Below are 18,770 nucleotides of genomic sequence, written 5' to 3'. Positions count from 1 at the left end.
TGTCTGGTCAGGGAGCTTAACTCAAAATGAAGGATTTTCTTGCAAAAACGCTCAGGAGGTTTCATGTTGGGTAAAATAGCACCCTACTTGACAAAAAATACAAACTTATCACTTCGTCAAAAATTAAAACAAACACAGCAGCATTGATACTTTCATCAGCGGTAGGATCGAATGCTGCTTTCTGAAAGTTGCTGTTTATTTTGAAATTCCGTGCACCACACTAGAAATGCTGTAGGCTCTGTATTTGCCATTCTGTCCTCTAAAATATGAGTGATTTTGAGTAGCTTGGCTTAAGTCGCTCGATGACAGAGAATATTCTTTGACTTCCAGTCAAGCTGCACACAAAACAACCCGCACACCTTTCACTGAGGTGGCAAAACTTCCGCTAGACAGCAGCGTATTGCTCCAAGAGGCTTCTGGCGCTCGGGCACTCCCCTTTATCCAGAGCTAGGGCACTGCCGTACACCCACACGGCGGGGCCGGACCGGGCCGCAGCCCATGCCGGGTGAGCGTCCCCCGCCCCGGGGCCCGCCCCACGCAATGCCGGTGCTGCGCGGCCCCCGGAGGCCGCGGGCTGGGCGCCGCGCCCCTGCCGTGGCCATGGCAACGGCAACCCCCGCCCCGCCCGCCCGCCCGCCGCGGGGGCAGAGCCGCGGCCGCCGCCATCGGGCCGGGGGCTGGGCCCGGCCGCGGCCATGGGCGTCGGGATGGAGAGCGGCGGCGGCAGCAGGCGGAGCCGAGGTGCGGGGCTCGGCGGCGGGGCGGGGGGCGAGGGAACGGGCGGCGGGCGGGGCCTGCCCGATCCGGGGGGCCGCGGCCTGCCCCGGGGCTGCGGGGAGTCGGGGTTTGCCCTGCCGCCGGAGGGCTCCGCTCCGGTGGCTGCCGCGGGCATATTGAAGCCGTGGGCGGCTTCAGGGGGGCTCCGTGAAGGGCGCTGTATTTCGGCACCCTGGGGGGCCAGCGTGTCCCTCCTCTGAGTTGGTGCGGGTCTGAAGCCCAAACGCTGTTTTTCTGCGGGTTCTGTGTGCGCGGTACCCCTGAGGTGGCTTTCGGGTGTGGGTCCGAGGGTTGTGGCCTGGTGGGGTGTTGGAACAAACGTAGCGGAGAGATAAAGGCTTGGAAGCTGGTAGAAAGTAATTCCTTCCCCAGACTGACCGGCTTGGCTCTTCCTGGGAATAGTCATAGGGGCATTCACCATACACGATACAACGGACATAAACGTGAGAATATATCTGTACAAGCTCTTGGAAAATACCTGAAATATTTTTAGATGGGAGCTCGATGGCACGAACGGTATAAAACTATGGGCGGAATTACTCAGCGCTGTGCAGTAATGTCAAAAGCATACACAGCTGCTGCATAAGGCCAGATCTAGAGAGAGAACACTGCTTTCAGATTGCGTCTTTGTGGTGGCAGATCAGGTCTTGAGTTAGTGACAGATGTTGCTCCAAAAGATGTCTGATAACAGACTTTTAACACGAGGTCTAATACTACATAGAACTAGGAACTCCTGGGTGCAAACTAGGATCTTGTATGTCCATATATATACATATATATAAAGTGCTATTTCAGTCCCCACAGTAGATGTTTTTTTACACAGTGTGAAAGCAATTTATTACAAATCTATCCTTTCTTTGACTTGGATTCATAGTCCTTCATATTCTTGTTTCTCAAAACATTTTTATGGACAATCAGAAAGGATGCTGATTGTCTATAAACCATAAAATCACATTAAATAGGATAAAAGATCTAAATTTCATTCAGGTTGCAGCAAGCAAACAAGAAATAATTTAGATTAGTTCAAAATAGGAAATAACGTTTATTGGTTTAAATGGGAATCTATTGCTTGTGTGCATAGAAAGTTGCACAAAGTATTTGGCAAGTGGACAGCTTGATGTCTAGTTTCACAGCCACACATCCATACAGACAGCAGGGATAAGCACAGGCAGAGGTGTTAATTCCTTAATGTGTTAACCTAGAAATATGTGGGCCTGTGCAAAATTGGCAGGAAAGCCATTGAATTGCTTACACAGTTTATGAAAGAGGTGGCATGCATCATATTTGTGAATAACATGTGAGATAGTTGTGTCCATGCAATGTCTGTCCAGAATTAGTACAGAATAGGTGGGATATCTTATTTCTTGTACTGTTGTACTTCTTGCAGAGTTTCTTGCTCACGCCTGGGTTTGTCTTTGTAAAGGAAGAACCAAAGTTTTGTACTTGTTTTATATTGGGGATTATCTAGTGAGGCTGCTAGAGAAAAACAAAAATATTATAAGTTTATCAACAAAAATAAAAAATCATTATTAACTGTACTACTTAAGATTTGCATGTAGATCTGGTAAAAGTTCAAATAAGTTTAAGATTTTTCTCCATAAAATATTGAAGAATTAACCCTGTTTCCCTTACTCTCGGTATAAACCTCCAAGTTATTTACTGTAGTAATTTTAGGAGTTCGTAAATGTAGTCACAGATTTGTAGTATGACCTCAAATAATCTGAATACTCTAATTCTAAACAAGCATTGTTTTTCTAATCCAGTCTTCTGCATCAGGCTGTTTAACTCCCACAACCAGTGATTGGCACATATCTGAACAGCAATGAAATCATTGCTTATTGTTAATCAGTTATGCACATTTCTGTCACTTTTACGTTATGGCGCTGGGAAAGTCATCATCATTGCTGTATGGGGGCTACTGGTATGTTTAGGCAGTTTGTGCTGGCTTCAAAGATTCCAAAACACTGTAAAAATGCTTCATATATTTACAGACACCACCATTTGATTTAGATTTTTCCTGCATTTCAGAAAATCCTTGTGCTAATCTGAATGCTCGTAACATACCTGTGCCTTCTGTTTTTGGTTTGTTTTCTTTCATTTTGTTTTTGCTGTTTTTGGTTTGTTTTCTTTCATTTTGTTTTCCCCTCTGTATTCCTTTCTTTGCTATTCCAGCAAACAAATTCTTAGTCAAGCATTATTTTGGTAATGCTATTTTGATTATTCAGAAGCTGAAGTTGCCTTTGACTAGCAAAGTAGAAAAATAATATTTATTCAAAGAAGGAAGAACATTTGGAAATTAAATTTGAACCATAACCATATATCTTAACAGAAACTGGGTAATGTTAATCACTGTCCTTAACTTTTTTCCAAACTAAAATCTCTGCTCAGCAAATCACTTAAATGTATCCTTAATTTGACTCTTGGTCAAACAGTCTACCAAGTGACTTTTAGTCCCATATTGACTAATCCCACCTTCATTCAGCAAATAATTTAAATTGCACTAGAATTTAAGTACCTGATCAGTCCCATTTCATTGCAGATTTCTTGCATGCTTCAAAAGAAATATGTGCTGAAATAAACAGGATTCAAATCATTAAACCTACGTGCTGTTTGGTCCAGACTGTGCTCTGCAACATCCTCTGCAGCAGTGGATCAAGGTTTCCCTGATCTGCATTCTGCATGGGGCTGGCTGTGTCCTTTCAGTTAGAAATATGAGAAGGTGGAAAATGTAATGCTGATGGAAACATGGGGAGGATTCTATGTAGGCACAAATTAAAGTAACAGAAGAGATCTTTTCAATCTGTACAATACAAACTAAATAGTATAGTGTGTGTGCGTCTTTCTTTGTGTGTATATATAGATGATGTCTGCTGGTTGGTTTGGCACTAAGTCTTGAAACACCTTCAAAATGCAGGTTCGTGGGACTATATAATGTTGAGTTTCTTGAAGCAGTAGAAGCCAGTGCAAGTTCATTAAGCAGGCCTGAGTTTTGTGCAGCTCTCCTTGCTCACGCCTGAGAGTTCTGGGCAAAGCTGTGCCCGTGAGCTGGTGCTCTGCTCACCTGAGTCATGGTGCCATGACCACAGGGACATCTGTACAATACACAGTAGTGTATGCTCCTGGATTACTCCGTGACATCTTGCACAAGTGCAACTATCCAGTGAATTTTTCTCATTAGTAACTTTTCAAGTCAGACCCAAGCAAATTCTGGTGGGATTAATTTAATGGAATTTGCTTTTGCCTGCAGTTTTTATCACAAAATGTGCTGCTGACAGACGCAGCCATTTGTTTGTGCTTTGGGAGTAAAAATAGAGGAGCAACTTTCATCCAAAACTTCATTTATTGGTCAAATGAAGCCTATAGTTAGGGAAATTGTAACATTTTTCAAGAATTACTTCATCAAATAACTAATGCTCGATTGGCCTATTTTAAGTCTACTGTACACTGCTATTTCACTAGATTTCTTAAACTAGTCAGAGTTCTTGAAACTTAAATATAACTTTGGTTGAATAGTAGTTGTATTCTGCATAAATGAAAACATTATTAGTCATAAAGGACTGAGAGACCTAACTCTTGCATATTAAGAGCAGATTTAAGGAAGAGCTTTTGTGTAATCCAGCATAGGCACTATTTATACACTTACTATCTAATTAATGGCTTAGAAGATTATGTGTAGTGCGCATGTCAGGGAATGATTCATTGTATTACTTTCATAATATTTTGCCTCTCATGCAAACGATCCCATGCAAAATTCAAATGGAACATTTGGGACTTTCAAAATTTCAAAATCTGGCTGTTGTAGCTTCTTGGGACTTCATTCATCACGTTTTGGTTCCGAAAATTTAGAAGATAATGACTATATTTTCTCCTCTGGTTGGTATTCCCTCAAATCTTAATAAATCTTAAAGTTCTGTTGAAGGCAGCTTCACGTCTAAGACTTTGTACTCTCAAAATTGATGGGAGTTTTTCTGTTACTGAAACCAGAAATGGGTTTAAGAGGCTTCTGTTTAGCTTTCATGAACATGCACACAAAAATACAAATGTCATTATGAAGTTCTCAGTTCTGCCCCGTGTAATTTTTTTTCCAATAAAATGGAACCCTATCGGTATATTCAGTAACCTGCTCAATCTCAAGCTGTGTGTGAAGTTACCTCTCGTGACTGCATAGATACTGCAGAAAAGCAGCAGAGGCTTGCCATGTTTTTAGCTGTTTTCCTGAAAAAGGAGTCTGTGGGTGGGTCCCTGCTGTCTGCCAGCCTTTTCCTCTTTCCAGTCCTGAATCTGTTAGCCAGTTTCACCCGGCTGTGAGTAAGGAGTAGGAGACACAGTGGTATGAACCGCAGTGGTGGAGCGGGGAGAGGGGGGGGAGGAAAAAGAGAGCAAAAAAAAAACACAACAACACATTAACATATATTTTTAGAGAAAGGCATTCTGTTCTGTGGCAATTCCCAGATGAGCAACTAGTCAGCCAAGGATAAGCAACTCGGTAAGTTAAACTAGGCGACCAACTGTAACATATGTAATCAGACATAAACAGAGATAAACTAGCTGACAAATTATAACATGGACAGCACTTCAACAGCCACAGCTAAGTATGTAGAGGATGATAGGGTGACGGGGAAATGACTGCAGGTAAGGAAAATAAATAAAGGAAATTGAACGGGGTTTACAGGGGAAGATATAAGCCACACTGATAGGAAATCAGGCCTTTTTATTTTTTTTTTCTAAATAATATAATTCTAATAGCATATCATTATTCTAATATTAAAGAAAAATAGAACTTTCTTATTTAAATAAATTTAAATCCAGTGTGGATTTTCCTAACAAGGTTAATCTCTTAACATATATACAGCAGTGTTTGCTCTGTATATTTGTGGTTTATTTGCATGCACAACAATTTCCTTAGCAAAAAGAGAAAATTGATACTTTGATTTAGAAATCCTCATAGTACCAAAAAGAGAGGAACCTATTTTTCAAGTCCTAATGTCATTCCTTTAAATGTGACCTTTTCAGAAGCGTTAGATTAGACAGTTGAAGGAGGTTTTATCATTACTCCTAACTTATTTAGGAGTTCACACTTCTGTTCACTCCTCTGCGCGTGTACAGTGTTATTGCTGCAGTGTACTGTAAGTGTCTACAGAGTCAGAAGTGAATTTGTAGCAGGAATCACACTGAAAAGATCTCCAGACTAGTCAGAGAAAGGGCAATAGAGCATCCTTGACTTCTGTTAAATTCCCAACACAAACCCCTCTGATTGGAGCTCCCGAATTACCCCCTTGGACAGAGATGTCTCCCTGCTCTTGATTGAGAGCATCAAGGGTTGGGAAGGAAGAGAAAAGGAGCTGGTGATGGAAGAGGCAGCACAAACCCTTTGGAAATCAGTGTAGCAGCTGGAGTACTTGCAGAGCATTTGTCTGTTTGGGTTGAATGTCTTCACTGGCCTGTGGGAGATAAATCCCTGCATGTCATAAAAACGCTGCAATTTTAATCTACCGATTTTAATACCACAGAGGCACTCCTGCAGCTCCAGCTGAGAGGCCACTCTCAGCTGGGAATGCCGGGATGCTGGGGCCCTGGAAAAATCCATCTCATGAAAGGGTTGGTGGCCATGGCCTAGTGCTTGGCAAGTTCCTTTGGGACAGCAGGGGAGACCGGACTTCTAAATCCACCAAGGGCTAGGGGCTGTTTGAGCCTCAGCTGAGAGCTATAAGGAGCTCTTAGGAAAATGCAGTGCTCACACGAATCCACGCAGCTGAGTGGAGGTTTTGTGGCTTGTAGTGCTGCGTTTAGGTCCTTGAACCCGGTATCTCACCTTAAGTACCTGTATTTTTTATGCTTTATCTTTGAAATAACAAGGCTTGGTTACAAGGGTAGCCTGATTGAAGTTTTCCAGTGTTTTTGATTTGCGGTATCTGAAGTATAAATATAGCAAGTCTAATAGTCGTGTTTAAACTCCTTCCTATGAGAGCGTTATAATGAAAGCCTGGGCTTCTCTCCAGTACAAATTAATGTTCCAAATCTGAAATGGCTTTGTAGAAACATAACTTCCATGAATTCTGCCTATCTACTAACAATTAGGCAACAAAGTAACAGAAACCACCACTTTCCATCCTTTTTAGGACTGTAAAATTATAAATAAAGATAGAATGCATATTAAATGAAAATATAATTTGGACAATATATATCATCAGTCTCTTTAGAATAATGTAATTATTACTTATCTTAGATACCAGCTGGAAAAAAAATATTCACAAAACTGTGTTTTGTTGTTTTGTTTTGTTTTGGTTTTTTCCCTTCATTGTATAGTACCACACTTGCAGGGAAAGCCTACAAGAAAAGCAAATAGAAGCACTAACAAGGAATTAATTAGGACTTTATAATAAGGTCCTAATAATACTAAGGAACCAAACAAAAAACAACAATTTTTTACTATTTTTTTTTCTCTCAGTACTTAGGCAAACACGCAGCATAAGAACTCTGGTGTTATATTTCCTCAGTTAAACCTATGAGGAAATGTATGTTTAGATGCGTGGTATATTGAAGGCACAAGTCCATTATACTTCTCAGTTTCTCAGGAATAAATCTCAGAAAATAATTTCTTGAACTGGAAATGATCTTAAAGAGTTTCCATTCCAGTTCTGGAAATCTATTTATGTAGATTCCCACTTTGTGACTGGAAATTTTATTATTATTATTATTTTAAGAAGTAGAAAATGTGCATTTCAGTCAGGAAACTATTATTGCAAAAGCTGCTGTAGTACTTACTGCAAGTACTGGGTTCAGTTCTGCTAAGCCTGCTGCAGACACTTCCCACAGAAGTTATTATTTTAGAAATAAATTCCCTCAAAAGCAGTAGAAGAGTTTTCACTGAAAAAAATCTCACATGCACAAATAGGTTTGGAAGAAAAGGAGGTGAAGTAGACAAAATGCATACTGCTTTCACTCTGTTCTCGGTCCAGGTCCTCATTATAATGTTTTGCTGTTATTTTATCAGGTTTATATTTGGTAACTATGCAATTTGCTGAAAATCCCACCTTCTCCTTCAAAATTCTCTTCTTTAAGCCTTCGGTTTAGGTTTAGTTGTTGCAATTGTGCAAATAACATTGAAAACACAAATTGAATCTAAACAAATACCTGCTCAAGTCAGCAGGCAGCCTGAAAATATATCAGTGAAACATTTGAATGCTGACGCCTTCTATCTCACTTGTACTGTTTCAAACAAACAGTAAAATAAAGCAGGTCTCCCCCATGTACCAAGTCCTCCAGTTTCTCCTCTGCCATTAGCAACTTACATTTTCAATGAGAATATATAAAAAGGTGTTTTGAGTTTCAGACTGCAGACTTAGGGTGTATCATGTCAGTGGGATATAATGTAGAAATGATAAATTTGATGAAATATCTACATGAAACAGCCTCGGCCCTAAGAAAACAAAGGCTTACGTAGTAATCTTCACTCCTTTTTCCAATAGCACTAAGCATTATTTCAGCGAAATTGTTATCTTTGTGGCCTTTGTGATAAGTTGAGTACCAGTTTTGTGGAAACAGGTGGTTCACAGAGAAGGGAGCCTCCAAAGCCCACACTGATGCAAAGGTTACAGAAATATCTCAGCGGCACAAGGGACAGAGTGTGGAACAAGGCCCACAGGATACCATGCAGGGACTACAGGAAGCCTTTTTCACAAATTCTGCTGTTTATGGAAATGTTTTAAAGTGCAAGATTTGTCTGTTCTATTTGAAGCTTTAATAAAATATACGGTTTGCCAGGTTTGCGAGAGGACCCAGAATCCAGCTGGATATTTTCAAAAGTTGTTCAGCGTCAGCTGTTGCCCAGTAAGGCAGGGTTCTAAACTGGAAGAAAACATCCGTTGTTACTGGTGCTAATGGCTGTCAGCGTGTCCAGGTGCTAGCAGGGCCGTGAGCTGTGCCTTTCAGGGACACTTTTACTCCAGGACCTGCAATAAATGGGTCAGTGCCCAGCTAGTTCTTAGTGGGTTTCAGAGATACCTTTAAAAGGACCTCTTTAGCAGTGGTGGCTTGTTTCCTCTGGCTTTGGGGCTTCTGCAAACTGGGGATTTGGGAGTGATCTCTGCTCTTCCCAAGCATCCATAATCAAAAAACGTGGAGGAATCTGTAGAATATTTCTCCCTTCTGACCCTTTCCAAGAGCTTTTCTTGCCTATGAAGTAATGATGGAGAATGGTGGGGGAGGAGAGAATTTTTGTTTTATATGCTTTCCCCCCAAGTCTGATACAGATTAATTGCAAAGGGCAAAAAGAGCAGATGCAATAGTTCTTTCAATACGGTTTATCCGTGTGCCATCTGCTGGTGATGCAAAGCAAGTGAACGTTTCAGAATCGCCTGATTTTTCTTGTAGTGCTGAAGAGAGAGACCTCCAGCTGAAGACAATACAGGCAACAGCTTTCTGAGCCCCTCCGATGATCTTCAGCTGAGGGCCAAGGCATTTAGCTTACCTGGAGACAATCAACTGTAGTTATAAGAATGTCTCTGCACTTTTTTCAGATGCCCCTGCTTACCCCTCCATGTTTATTTCACATAAAAATTAGTTGGAGTTGCTTTTATAACTGTTTATCCAATAGTATTAGGTCTCCTTCTAGAATTATGATTCTGAAATATGAGCTCTGAAATATGGAAAATTTAGGTTACTTTGAGCATCTGTGAATGAAAACCTTCATATTCTTTGATGTCCACTATAATGTAGAGTATTGGCTTATTTCTGGTTTACACATTTATTTATTTTTTTATCATTAGGATAAATTTTTATATATTAAAATGTTATATTTTAACAGTTTAGTTAACATTAGTCATCCCAAAGACTTACGTTCTTTAGAAATGAGGGTGTTGTAACTTCAGACATCATGATTTTCAGGATGGTTTTCCAGCTGCACTATGTACCATTTCAGTAGTATTATGGTAGAGAAATACAATACTAAAACAAGGAAGCAAGCCATTAGTGACAAAGGTTTGCAATCATTACAGAGGCAATCATTCTAAATCTAATAAATTCTTGATGTATGTTTGGGATTTTATTACTTTTTTTAAAAAATAGTATTGGTTGTCCTTATGCATGTTCAAATTACAAATGGGGATGAGAAGGAATTGTGCCACAAGGGGCATTTAAAAAGAGCCATTGTAAGGGACAGAGAAGAGCAGGAATGTTGTCCTTTGGCTTTAAAGAAAAGGTCATAAAGAAAAAACAGTTGCAGGGTAGGGCTGAAAAAACCTATGGTAGTGCTTTTCCTTTCTGATCCCCTCACTATTGCTGGTCTGGCACCCTCCCAGCTATGAGAGATGGGGGAATAATTCTTGCAGACACGGCCCCTACCATGCAAAGCCTTAGAAGCCCCTGCTGTATAAAGGCAGTTTTTTCTAAGTGCAAAGTCCTCAGGCTAATTCAAAAATGCCTTGATATTTGTTGTGCCTCGTAAGAGTGGGGATCGAGCGTATCGATCCAGACTTAGCGTTATTTCACAACACAGTCCCAGTAAAATACTCTGCAAATTTCTACATACGCTAAGCATTTTCACTTTGTTTATTTTCTCAAGGTACTTTTTGTTGCTTTCCAAACAAATCCTAGTCCTAGGCCTTTGAGGGAATTATATAAATAAATAAAACATTATTATATAAACATACTGTAAGTAAACGTTATGTAAATAAGTCACTGTTAAAGAAACCATTTATTTTGACACAATCTCTGCTAACAGTCTGGCACCATGTTAACCATCACGTGCAACATGCTGTTGCCCTTAAGGTATAGAGCTGCAGAACGTAGTAGTCACATCTGCAGGTGTAACAGTACCACAATAGTTATTATATAATGGTAGGAAATTTGGAGGGGAGACGGATGTTGGACATGCAAAAAGTAAAACACCTGGAGAAGTGGAATTAAGGGTTTTTTCAGGCGCATGTGGTGTAAGCATGGCTCTGTCCTTTGGTGTTAGTTGCACTGGTCAGTTTGTAAGAGTGTGCCTTTGCTGAGCCAGCTGGAGGCCGCAGTGAAGAGATCCCCCACACTTTTTGGGTGGGTGCAAGCTGCTGCTTCATGTGAGGAAGGGCACTCGGGGCTTTGCCTCCAGCAGTGGGAGGCTGAAGGTGGCCAGCGAGCGGAGCGCCGTGGTGCCTCCCCTTCCCAGCATGTGCGGACGTGGCGGCTGTGGCCTACCAAATCAACAGAGGAGAAGTAGGAAGGGAAGGGAAGGGAAAGATCATCATCATAGTAATGTATTCATTGGAGTTGCTTGTACAGTTCTACAGTTGGTTTTATGCATGTGTGGTATATTTATTCTCTTAAAGAAATCTTGTTTTGCTTGATATTTTGAGCATGGCTTTGAACACCTTAAAGGAATGCTTTGTGTGCGCTAGTATTTGAAATAATAATATACCCCCTGTTAAAATTTGTTCCAGTAATGCTGTAGATTCTTAATAAAATTGGCTGTGGATTGGTAAATCAAAGGTCACATCACAGACAGTAGTTGTGAGCCTAACAGTACCATGCTTTTTTTCCAGGAAGGAGATAGGACTTTTAGCTCACATCTTTCATTTCTCAGAACAACGGAATGTTTGGGTTTAGTCAGCTTCTGCACTAGTCTGCAGAGTTACAACTCTGCAAACTTACAGAAGATCAAATGGCAAGTGAAATTATTCTTAAATTAACAATAGTTTTTTAAGATTGTGTGTTCTCACTGGTAGGATGATTTCTCAAACAAGCATAATTTATTTCTTTCAATCTATTAAACTCCTTAGTATGGTTCTAACCACAATCATTCCCTACACACAGAATATTTTTCACATTAGTCATTTGATGTCATGATAAAATTCCATCAGTAAACCTTTAAAATAAATTGGAGTTTAGCATAGGTACAATAATTTGACCATGTCTCTGTGCAGTTTAATGAGCATCGTAAAGTTCAGATTAATCTAGTGATCTCTTCTGCTGTTTAAGCCCCTGAACCAATAAAAGTACTACCATCATCTGTTACATTTAGATTTAGTTGCTTAACTAAACTGTTATGTTTTAGTAGTAGTATAACATTAAATAGCACTTTTCCTCTATGAAAAATGTACACTACAATCATTGAAGAGTTCTTTGAAGAAACATATATTTATATATTATTATTATTATTTGCTTTATCTTGTCTTTCAAAATATGTATTTTCTCTGTTCTGTTTGACATTTCGTTAAAGTGGATGAATACCCAGCTGTGGTCATTCCCAGATGTGGTCCAGCAAGTCCATTTAAAGGACAGTTAAGCACTAAGAGTAATGGTGAGTAACGCACTTGCTTTCACTAGAAAGTTGGCATGGTTCCTTCTATGTGAATTAATTGTTTTCATTATTAAAATATTTATATAATAAAAATCTTTGCATTGTTCTATATTGGTGAAGTTTAATAGTACTTTCATTTAGTATGCATTACTGAAAATAGTTTTGGGGAGTGAGTTTTGCTTTGTCTGTTATGCTAGCTAACAGCTGTTAGCAAGGTATCTATATATATGTGGAAAGAGATGTTTTATCTATATTAACTGGAATATATGAGTTTCTGCTTTAAGAAACCCTTGAAGTTAAAGCTATTCCTCTACAGTCAGTAGTTGAAATAGGCAAGTATATGGCTCTGTGCCTTAGTGCCACCTCCGACACTTCTTTCAGAAGAATATAGAATGGAGAAACAAGAAGTTTCCATGCTGACATTTTCATAGTCCAACTTCAGCTACGTCCATAACTATTTTTTGAGCTAATGTAATGGTTCAGTGGGGATTAAAAATAAATAAATAAATAACAAGTAGATAAAATGATACCATGTGATAGTAGCTGAAATAAAAAGAAAAATCATTTCCATTGAGCAAAGAAGCACGTTAATTCTAAGTTTGTGGTTTCCTTGGAGTTAGATAGTGAGATTGCACAAGGCAGAAGCTATGTGTCCCAGAAACAAAGCTAGATTTAAACCGGTGCCACAGGTTTGAAATCGTGCATTTTTGCACACATGAAAATGTTTCAGAGGCATGATGTTGGAACTGGGTCTCATGAAAGCAGAGTGTTATTTTAGTACTTGTTATATTCACTGCTGGCAGGATAAATGTTAAGAGCAAAACCATTTTCAGGTTCTTTTGGCTTTCATTTTTCTATTAGTGACTGACATCTGTACAGCTATTATTTGGAAATAGTGAATTTTAGATTTGAATTGCAGTTAATAGCTATTTAAAATTTTAATATTGTGCCTTTATAATGTTCAAATATGTTTTGATCTTACAGCTTTCTGTATTGATTCCACACGAAGTCTTACTAACCAGTACCTGATCAGAGATCACATGATGTTTCATTATAACAGAATCCTTTCAGCCAAAGGTAAAAATGTTCATATAGGAATGAACTTTGTACTAGGTTTAGCTATTTTATTTTTTTTTTTTCAGAATAGGCACATACCAAGAGGGAGTGAATTGGATTGTTAGAAGCCTAATTTCCTTCCTGTTTCATGCTTGGACCAATGTCAGCAAGGAGATACAGCTGTTACTTAAGACTTTTGTATTATTGGGTTTGAAAGTTTTGTATGAAAACGTTTTGCTTCAAGTGCTACCAAAATTATGACTTTAATTTTAGGGTACTTTGTGCTGTATTGTTTTCATTCTGCTGTAGAGCTGCTGTGAAATAATATGGTGAGATAAAAAACATGGAGCAAATACACAGAATTTATTTAAGGAATGATTCCAGAACATTTTCAGTTAAACCCAGACCACTGTGCCATTATTTTAATTTTCAGAAATGTTGTTTATATTTTGTTCATATTAAACTCAGTGGCATTAATGAGTTTTAAGGACTTAGAAAATTGCTTCATGTTTGCAAATGAGAAAATCACGTTACTAATCTATGTTATTGAGCGCTAAAAATGCATATGAATTTTTGCATATATTTTAATGTTAGAAGGTGCGTATATTTGTCAAAAGGCAAATGTGAAAACTGGAACTTAGGACCCTGTTGAACTAGCATATGTTTGTATGTTTCTTAATTAGGATGAGATCCCAATCAATTTTTTTTTTTCAGATATAGAAATGTGTGGTTATTCCCTTCTAAAATGACAATACCCCATTGTCAGTGCTACAGCTGTAAACAGTTATAGCTGAAGTTGGTATTTTTTTAAGGTCATATAAGAAGTAAGAATTACTGTTCAAGTTAATATCATGCACAGGCCTAACAAAAGTCTGTAGATAGCTGTTAATATTGTTTACAGTACACAGCCTATTTTCACTTTTCATTGCATAAACTTCTCTTGGGGATTTCAGTCCTAGAGGTATAAATGCTAAGGCTTGGCAGGGTGTCCTGAGTATCTAAATTAAATGCTTAGAAGGTTGCAGGGTCTGGATTATGAGATAAATGATTTTTAAATGCCTCCCAAAGCATTATATGCTCTCTTTCTAGTTATTTTCAGAAATAGTGTTTTGGAGGTGGTTATATTGGTTTTCCTCATCATCCCTCCCTTTCTTAAATTTGCTTTAAAGAGAAGTACATTGAGGCTTTCGATTCTGCCAAAGTCCATGCTCAGAACAAAAGTACTGTCATTTCTCTACCATGTAACATACTCAGTATGTTTGCAGTTAAATGCAGTCAGCACAAAATGTACAGAAACATTTTGTAAAGAACCTTCATTTAAATGATGATTCTTCCTTCAAATATGTATTTTGTTCAACATTGTTATCTCTAAAATTATCTGACTGTATCAATTTCAATTTAAATACACAGTAACTTTAAATACACAGCAACTAACATTTTAAAGTAGTGGGGAGAAAAAGTCTGTGTTCTAATTAATTAGTGTGTGTTTTGTTGTTTTATTAATGCATTTTTTTCTAGCCATGACAAATATTAAGTAAACACTCAACTGCTCACATCTATTTTTCCTTGTTTTCAGCAGCTGTAGACTGTTCAGCACCCAGAAGTAGGCTGACCAGCATCAAACGTAAGTATCTGCAATGCATTAATTCTGCAAAAGGTTCTGTAAAACTGATTCAACAAAAAAGCCAGAGAAATAGAAGAGTAACAACAAATTATGACCCTTAATCAAGCATATGTGTGTCTGCTTGCTTCTCAGCTTTTCTTATCCTGCTTCAGCTATTTGTAAGAATCTGCAGTGAATGTAATGCTAGTGAGATGGACCTAGTTTGTCAGTGATTAATTGTGCTTAGGATCACAATTAATTTTGCTTAGAATCTTTTTCATCAACATGGTGAAAGGAACAGAAAATGAGAATTTTAAGCATTATTCTCTCTATTTTCTTGTGATACGATGTGAGCTTGAACTGTCAAGAAGAGAGCTTAACTAGTGCAAGGTTAAGACAAATTTTAGGAATGTGGGCACCTGGGAAGCAGGACTGAAACTTACTGTTTCATTTCACAGAAAGCATAGCCAGTCATAAATGCACAGCCCCACAGCCTGGATTAACCTGCAGTTACTTCTCCTGGGAGTTGTCTCATTTCTTAACACTGTTTAGAGGTGTCAGTACTGTAGCCTTTCTTTATAATGGTAGCTGAAGAAAAATACTTTCACATCATTGACTTAAGGAATACTAAATGAATTATTAATCAAAGGGGATAAATAGCAGCTGTTTGTTAAAACAACAAACATATTTCTGTTATTTGATGTCTTTAATTCAGTTACAGAAAGTTCTTTATCTCGAATTCAATGTTCAGTTAGAACTGCTGAGATACTGGAAATACTTAAGGCATTCATTTAGATAAATCTTCTGAGTACAGAATGCTTTGTGGTTAGTCTCATATCCAGTCAAACAGGAGTGATACTGTATTGTAAAATGATTAGAGTAACTAGAGTTGATGCAGGAAATCACTCATCCATTACACAGAAAGACGTCAGCATTTTGTTACAGTTTTTTTCAGAGCTTGTGCATAATGGATTGTGAGTGAATTAAGGCAACAAGGTGCACCAGGATCAAAGATACTTTATGCAGACATGTCTTTTGCTTTCAAAAGGTATAGCACAATTAGGAACAGTATTGCAAAGATTTCTGTAGTCTGCAGATGGAGGTTTGGATTTTCAGATCACCTGTTCTACAGACGCATCTGAAAAAAATCTTCCTTTCTGTAATTTGGCTGTACAAGATTTGCTTTGAAACAAGCATGAAAACACAAAGTTGATATAAGAAGAAAATGTACACCTACATATTTGTGTAATAAAAGCCTCCTGTAGTTTGTTTTTTTTTTTTTCTTTCTCCACCTGCTGGAATCTTTCCTAGAATCTCTAATGAACAATTATTTTCCCATATGTTTTCAGGTCTTTCCAAACACCAGCAAATGCCCATTCATTTTAGTTTTCTGTTTTTACAGATAAAATTCTCCTGAGCTCAGAGCTTGCGTGTTTCACACGAGAATGAGTTTCCCTGAATAATATGTTCATTTTGAAAGACATCTACGCTGCCTTGGCCCTCACAGATAATTGTCATGACACTAGCAGGTGTGCTCTGTAGTGAGGAATTTTTCATTTCAGATAGCAGGTCTTTGTGCAATCTGTTTCTCTTTCAGTTCATCTTACTCAAACCAGTGTCTGACTATGTAACTCTGGCCTAATCACAGACAGACATTAATCTCCTATACAGAGTGTGACAGAAACATTTCACCTTTGTATCTGCTCTTGCTTTAACCCATCTCTTTGATTAAATTTGTACACTAAATCTCGCTAAATTGCTCTTTCACCTATTTTCAAGCTGGACTGGAAAAAGCTGCTGCTTTTTTTTATCTTGTTAGAACATGTATATAACCAACTCAGTGCTAGTAGTCTCCTTTTTACAAATGAAAACAACTTAAAGCTAGGGAAAAAAAAAAGACCCTCAATATTTCAAGTTTCCTACTGTTGTTCTATCCTAAGACTTGAGAGTGCTAATTGTTAATGAGTTGAAATTTTCTGTATTCTCCTGAAGTAGAGCTAGACCATAAAGTGAAGCTGAGAATCATAGTTCAGGTATTGGGATCCTAGTCAGTAACACAGGATTCATTTGGAATAAATTTCTCCATCTCCTTGATCTGAGTATCCAGTGTGGTTACAGCTTTTTATCCTTAAATTTAGCTTAGTTCTTCTAACATACGTTTTGTTTGCTTGATGTTTCTCATCGACAGGAGTTGTGCAATTAGAAGGTGACAATGAATTTGCCATTTTTTATAATCTGTTTAACAAATCAATAAATACTGTATTTTCACCTGAGACTGGCTTCTAAAGACAATGTTACATCTCTACCCTAGTTTTCAGGTTTTATTTGTGAGGTGCTTTGTGTTCTCTAATAAAAATGAGAGTGGCAAGTGAAAGACAGAAAGCAACGTAATAAAGAAAACTTAAGTATACAGTATCTTTTAATCAGAATATTCATTTAGTCAGTATTTTTACTATACAATGCTGAAAAAGGTTCCCAATTACATTTTCTTCTTAAGTACTCTGGATAAAATCCTATAACCACTTATTTGTCTTGTTCAAGGAGATTTTTTTTCTTTCCTGTGAGAGGAAGAGAGTATTTTACCATCTGATTTCACTGGAGTTTAGAGCTCTTACCACTTGCCGGACACAAGACTAAAAGTTGTATAGCTTCCTTGCTGGTTTTGTTAGCATTTCAAAAGAAGATCTTTCACCAGATAGAGATGAACACAGGTTCTTAGATTTACTCTCTATACTCAACCAGTATGCATTGTAATCTCTCCTAATGTTTCAGAGGTTTAACTTCTGTCCTATACCTGCTTTCATAGAATCAAAGATATGCTGGTTGTAAGGGACCTGAGGGGCTCATTTAGTCCTTATTGACCAACCTGTTCAAAATGGGACTTTGGTTAACAGGTGATCAGTCAGCCAAGTCTTCAAAACCTCCAGAGATGGAAATCTGCAACCCTAGTAACTTATTTACTTAGCAAAAAGACTTTTTCATGATGTCCAGTTTGGACAGTCAGGTTTAGAACTGAATTTACTGGAAACCGTTTATCCTGGGAATTCCAGTTTTAAAAAGCAAATTTTAGATGGTGGAATATAAGGTTTTCAGGTGCCATAGATGAAATTGTTGCTTCATAATGGTCAATGCAAAACTGTCTCAACCTGAAGTACAGGATGCATTTGTACGAGATACTCAAGATTATCCCTTCCTAATAAAGATGTTTGAGGATTAATGTCTTAAATATGTGAATGTAATGGACATTTTTTCTGACCTGCTTTTTAAATGTTTTGTCACCTGACTGTGATCATTTTATAAACAGATAAGAAACTACCACACAGGTTTAAATTTGTGTGGACTTAGCAAAGGGATAATTCTGTGGGGCACATGTACTTTCAACTTCTTTATTACTGTTCTCATAGCCTTCAAGGTATTTAAGGTTAAGATACTCAGATCTCCCTTGTCCAGTGTCTACCCTGCACTTACACACTCTTAGAATGCTTAGGTGCTCAGAATGAAACTGAAAATTATTTAAATTAGTTTCAAACCTAAAAATAGAGTAGTTGTAGTGTTTTTTTTCCTACTGTTCTAAGTGTTATTTACAAAGAACTATAGACTTCAATACTGCAATAATAGTTCAACGAAGTATTACATATTCAAATACTAAGCTCAATGCTAGATATCATTTGTGTCAGGTAATCCACCAAAAAGTTTTATTTATTTGTCTTTTGTAAAACAGAATATGTGTAGATGACAGCTAGTAGCTCAGGCAGTAAGAACATTGAAAATGTGCTCAGAAATAAAGTAGTAAAAAGAATTTTTGGAATATTTTCAAACCAGTTTCTTTTATCTTGCTAGAGGTGGGAAACACAATGTTTAAAGGCACAGGTGCAACATCAGTATGACTGAATGTCAAGGAATTTCTACGGTGTCGCTGAGGTCAAGGAGTTTAGAGCTTTCTTCTTTCAGTAGTTCTGTGCCTGTCATTTCCTCGAGCGAAGCATATTGCTGCTTTTCATGTTCAAAAACCAGATTTGTAAAGGGGGTTAAATTTTCAGTTTGAAACCCTGA

At 38.2% G+C, this 18,770-nt stretch overlaps 1 protein-coding gene across 2 annotated transcripts in view; it reads left to right on the top strand.

Annotated features, from left to right (window-relative positions):
• The first annotated feature begins 685 nt into the window (after positions 1–685).
• Positions 686–18,770, top strand: part of SPATA7 (spermatogenesis associated 7) — a 45,850-nt gene continuing 27,765 nt past the window's right edge. Inside the window, exons 1-4 of one of the 2 annotated variants that reach the window (XM_032189415.1) lie at positions 686–741; positions 11,978–12,058; positions 13,043–13,135; positions 14,694–14,738. In XM_032189415.1, coding sequence (XP_032045306.1) covers positions 696–741; positions 11,978–12,058; positions 13,043–13,135; positions 14,694–14,738 — 265 coding nt within the window. In that variant the 5' untranslated portion in view covers positions 686–695. Of the gene's footprint in view, positions 742–11,977; positions 12,059–13,042; positions 13,136–14,690; positions 14,739–18,770 lie in introns of both variants that reach the window. The other variant, XM_032189414.1, reaches the window with a different exon arrangement.

The sequence above is a fragment of the Aythya fuligula genome, chromosome 5 (genome assembly GCF_009819795.1).
Source record: "Aythya fuligula isolate bAytFul2 chromosome 5, bAytFul2.pri, whole genome shotgun sequence".
NCBI classification, from domain to species: Eukaryota; Metazoa; Chordata; class Aves; order Anseriformes; family Anatidae; genus Aythya; species Aythya fuligula.
This window is presented reverse-complemented; position numbering and strand designations above follow the sequence as displayed.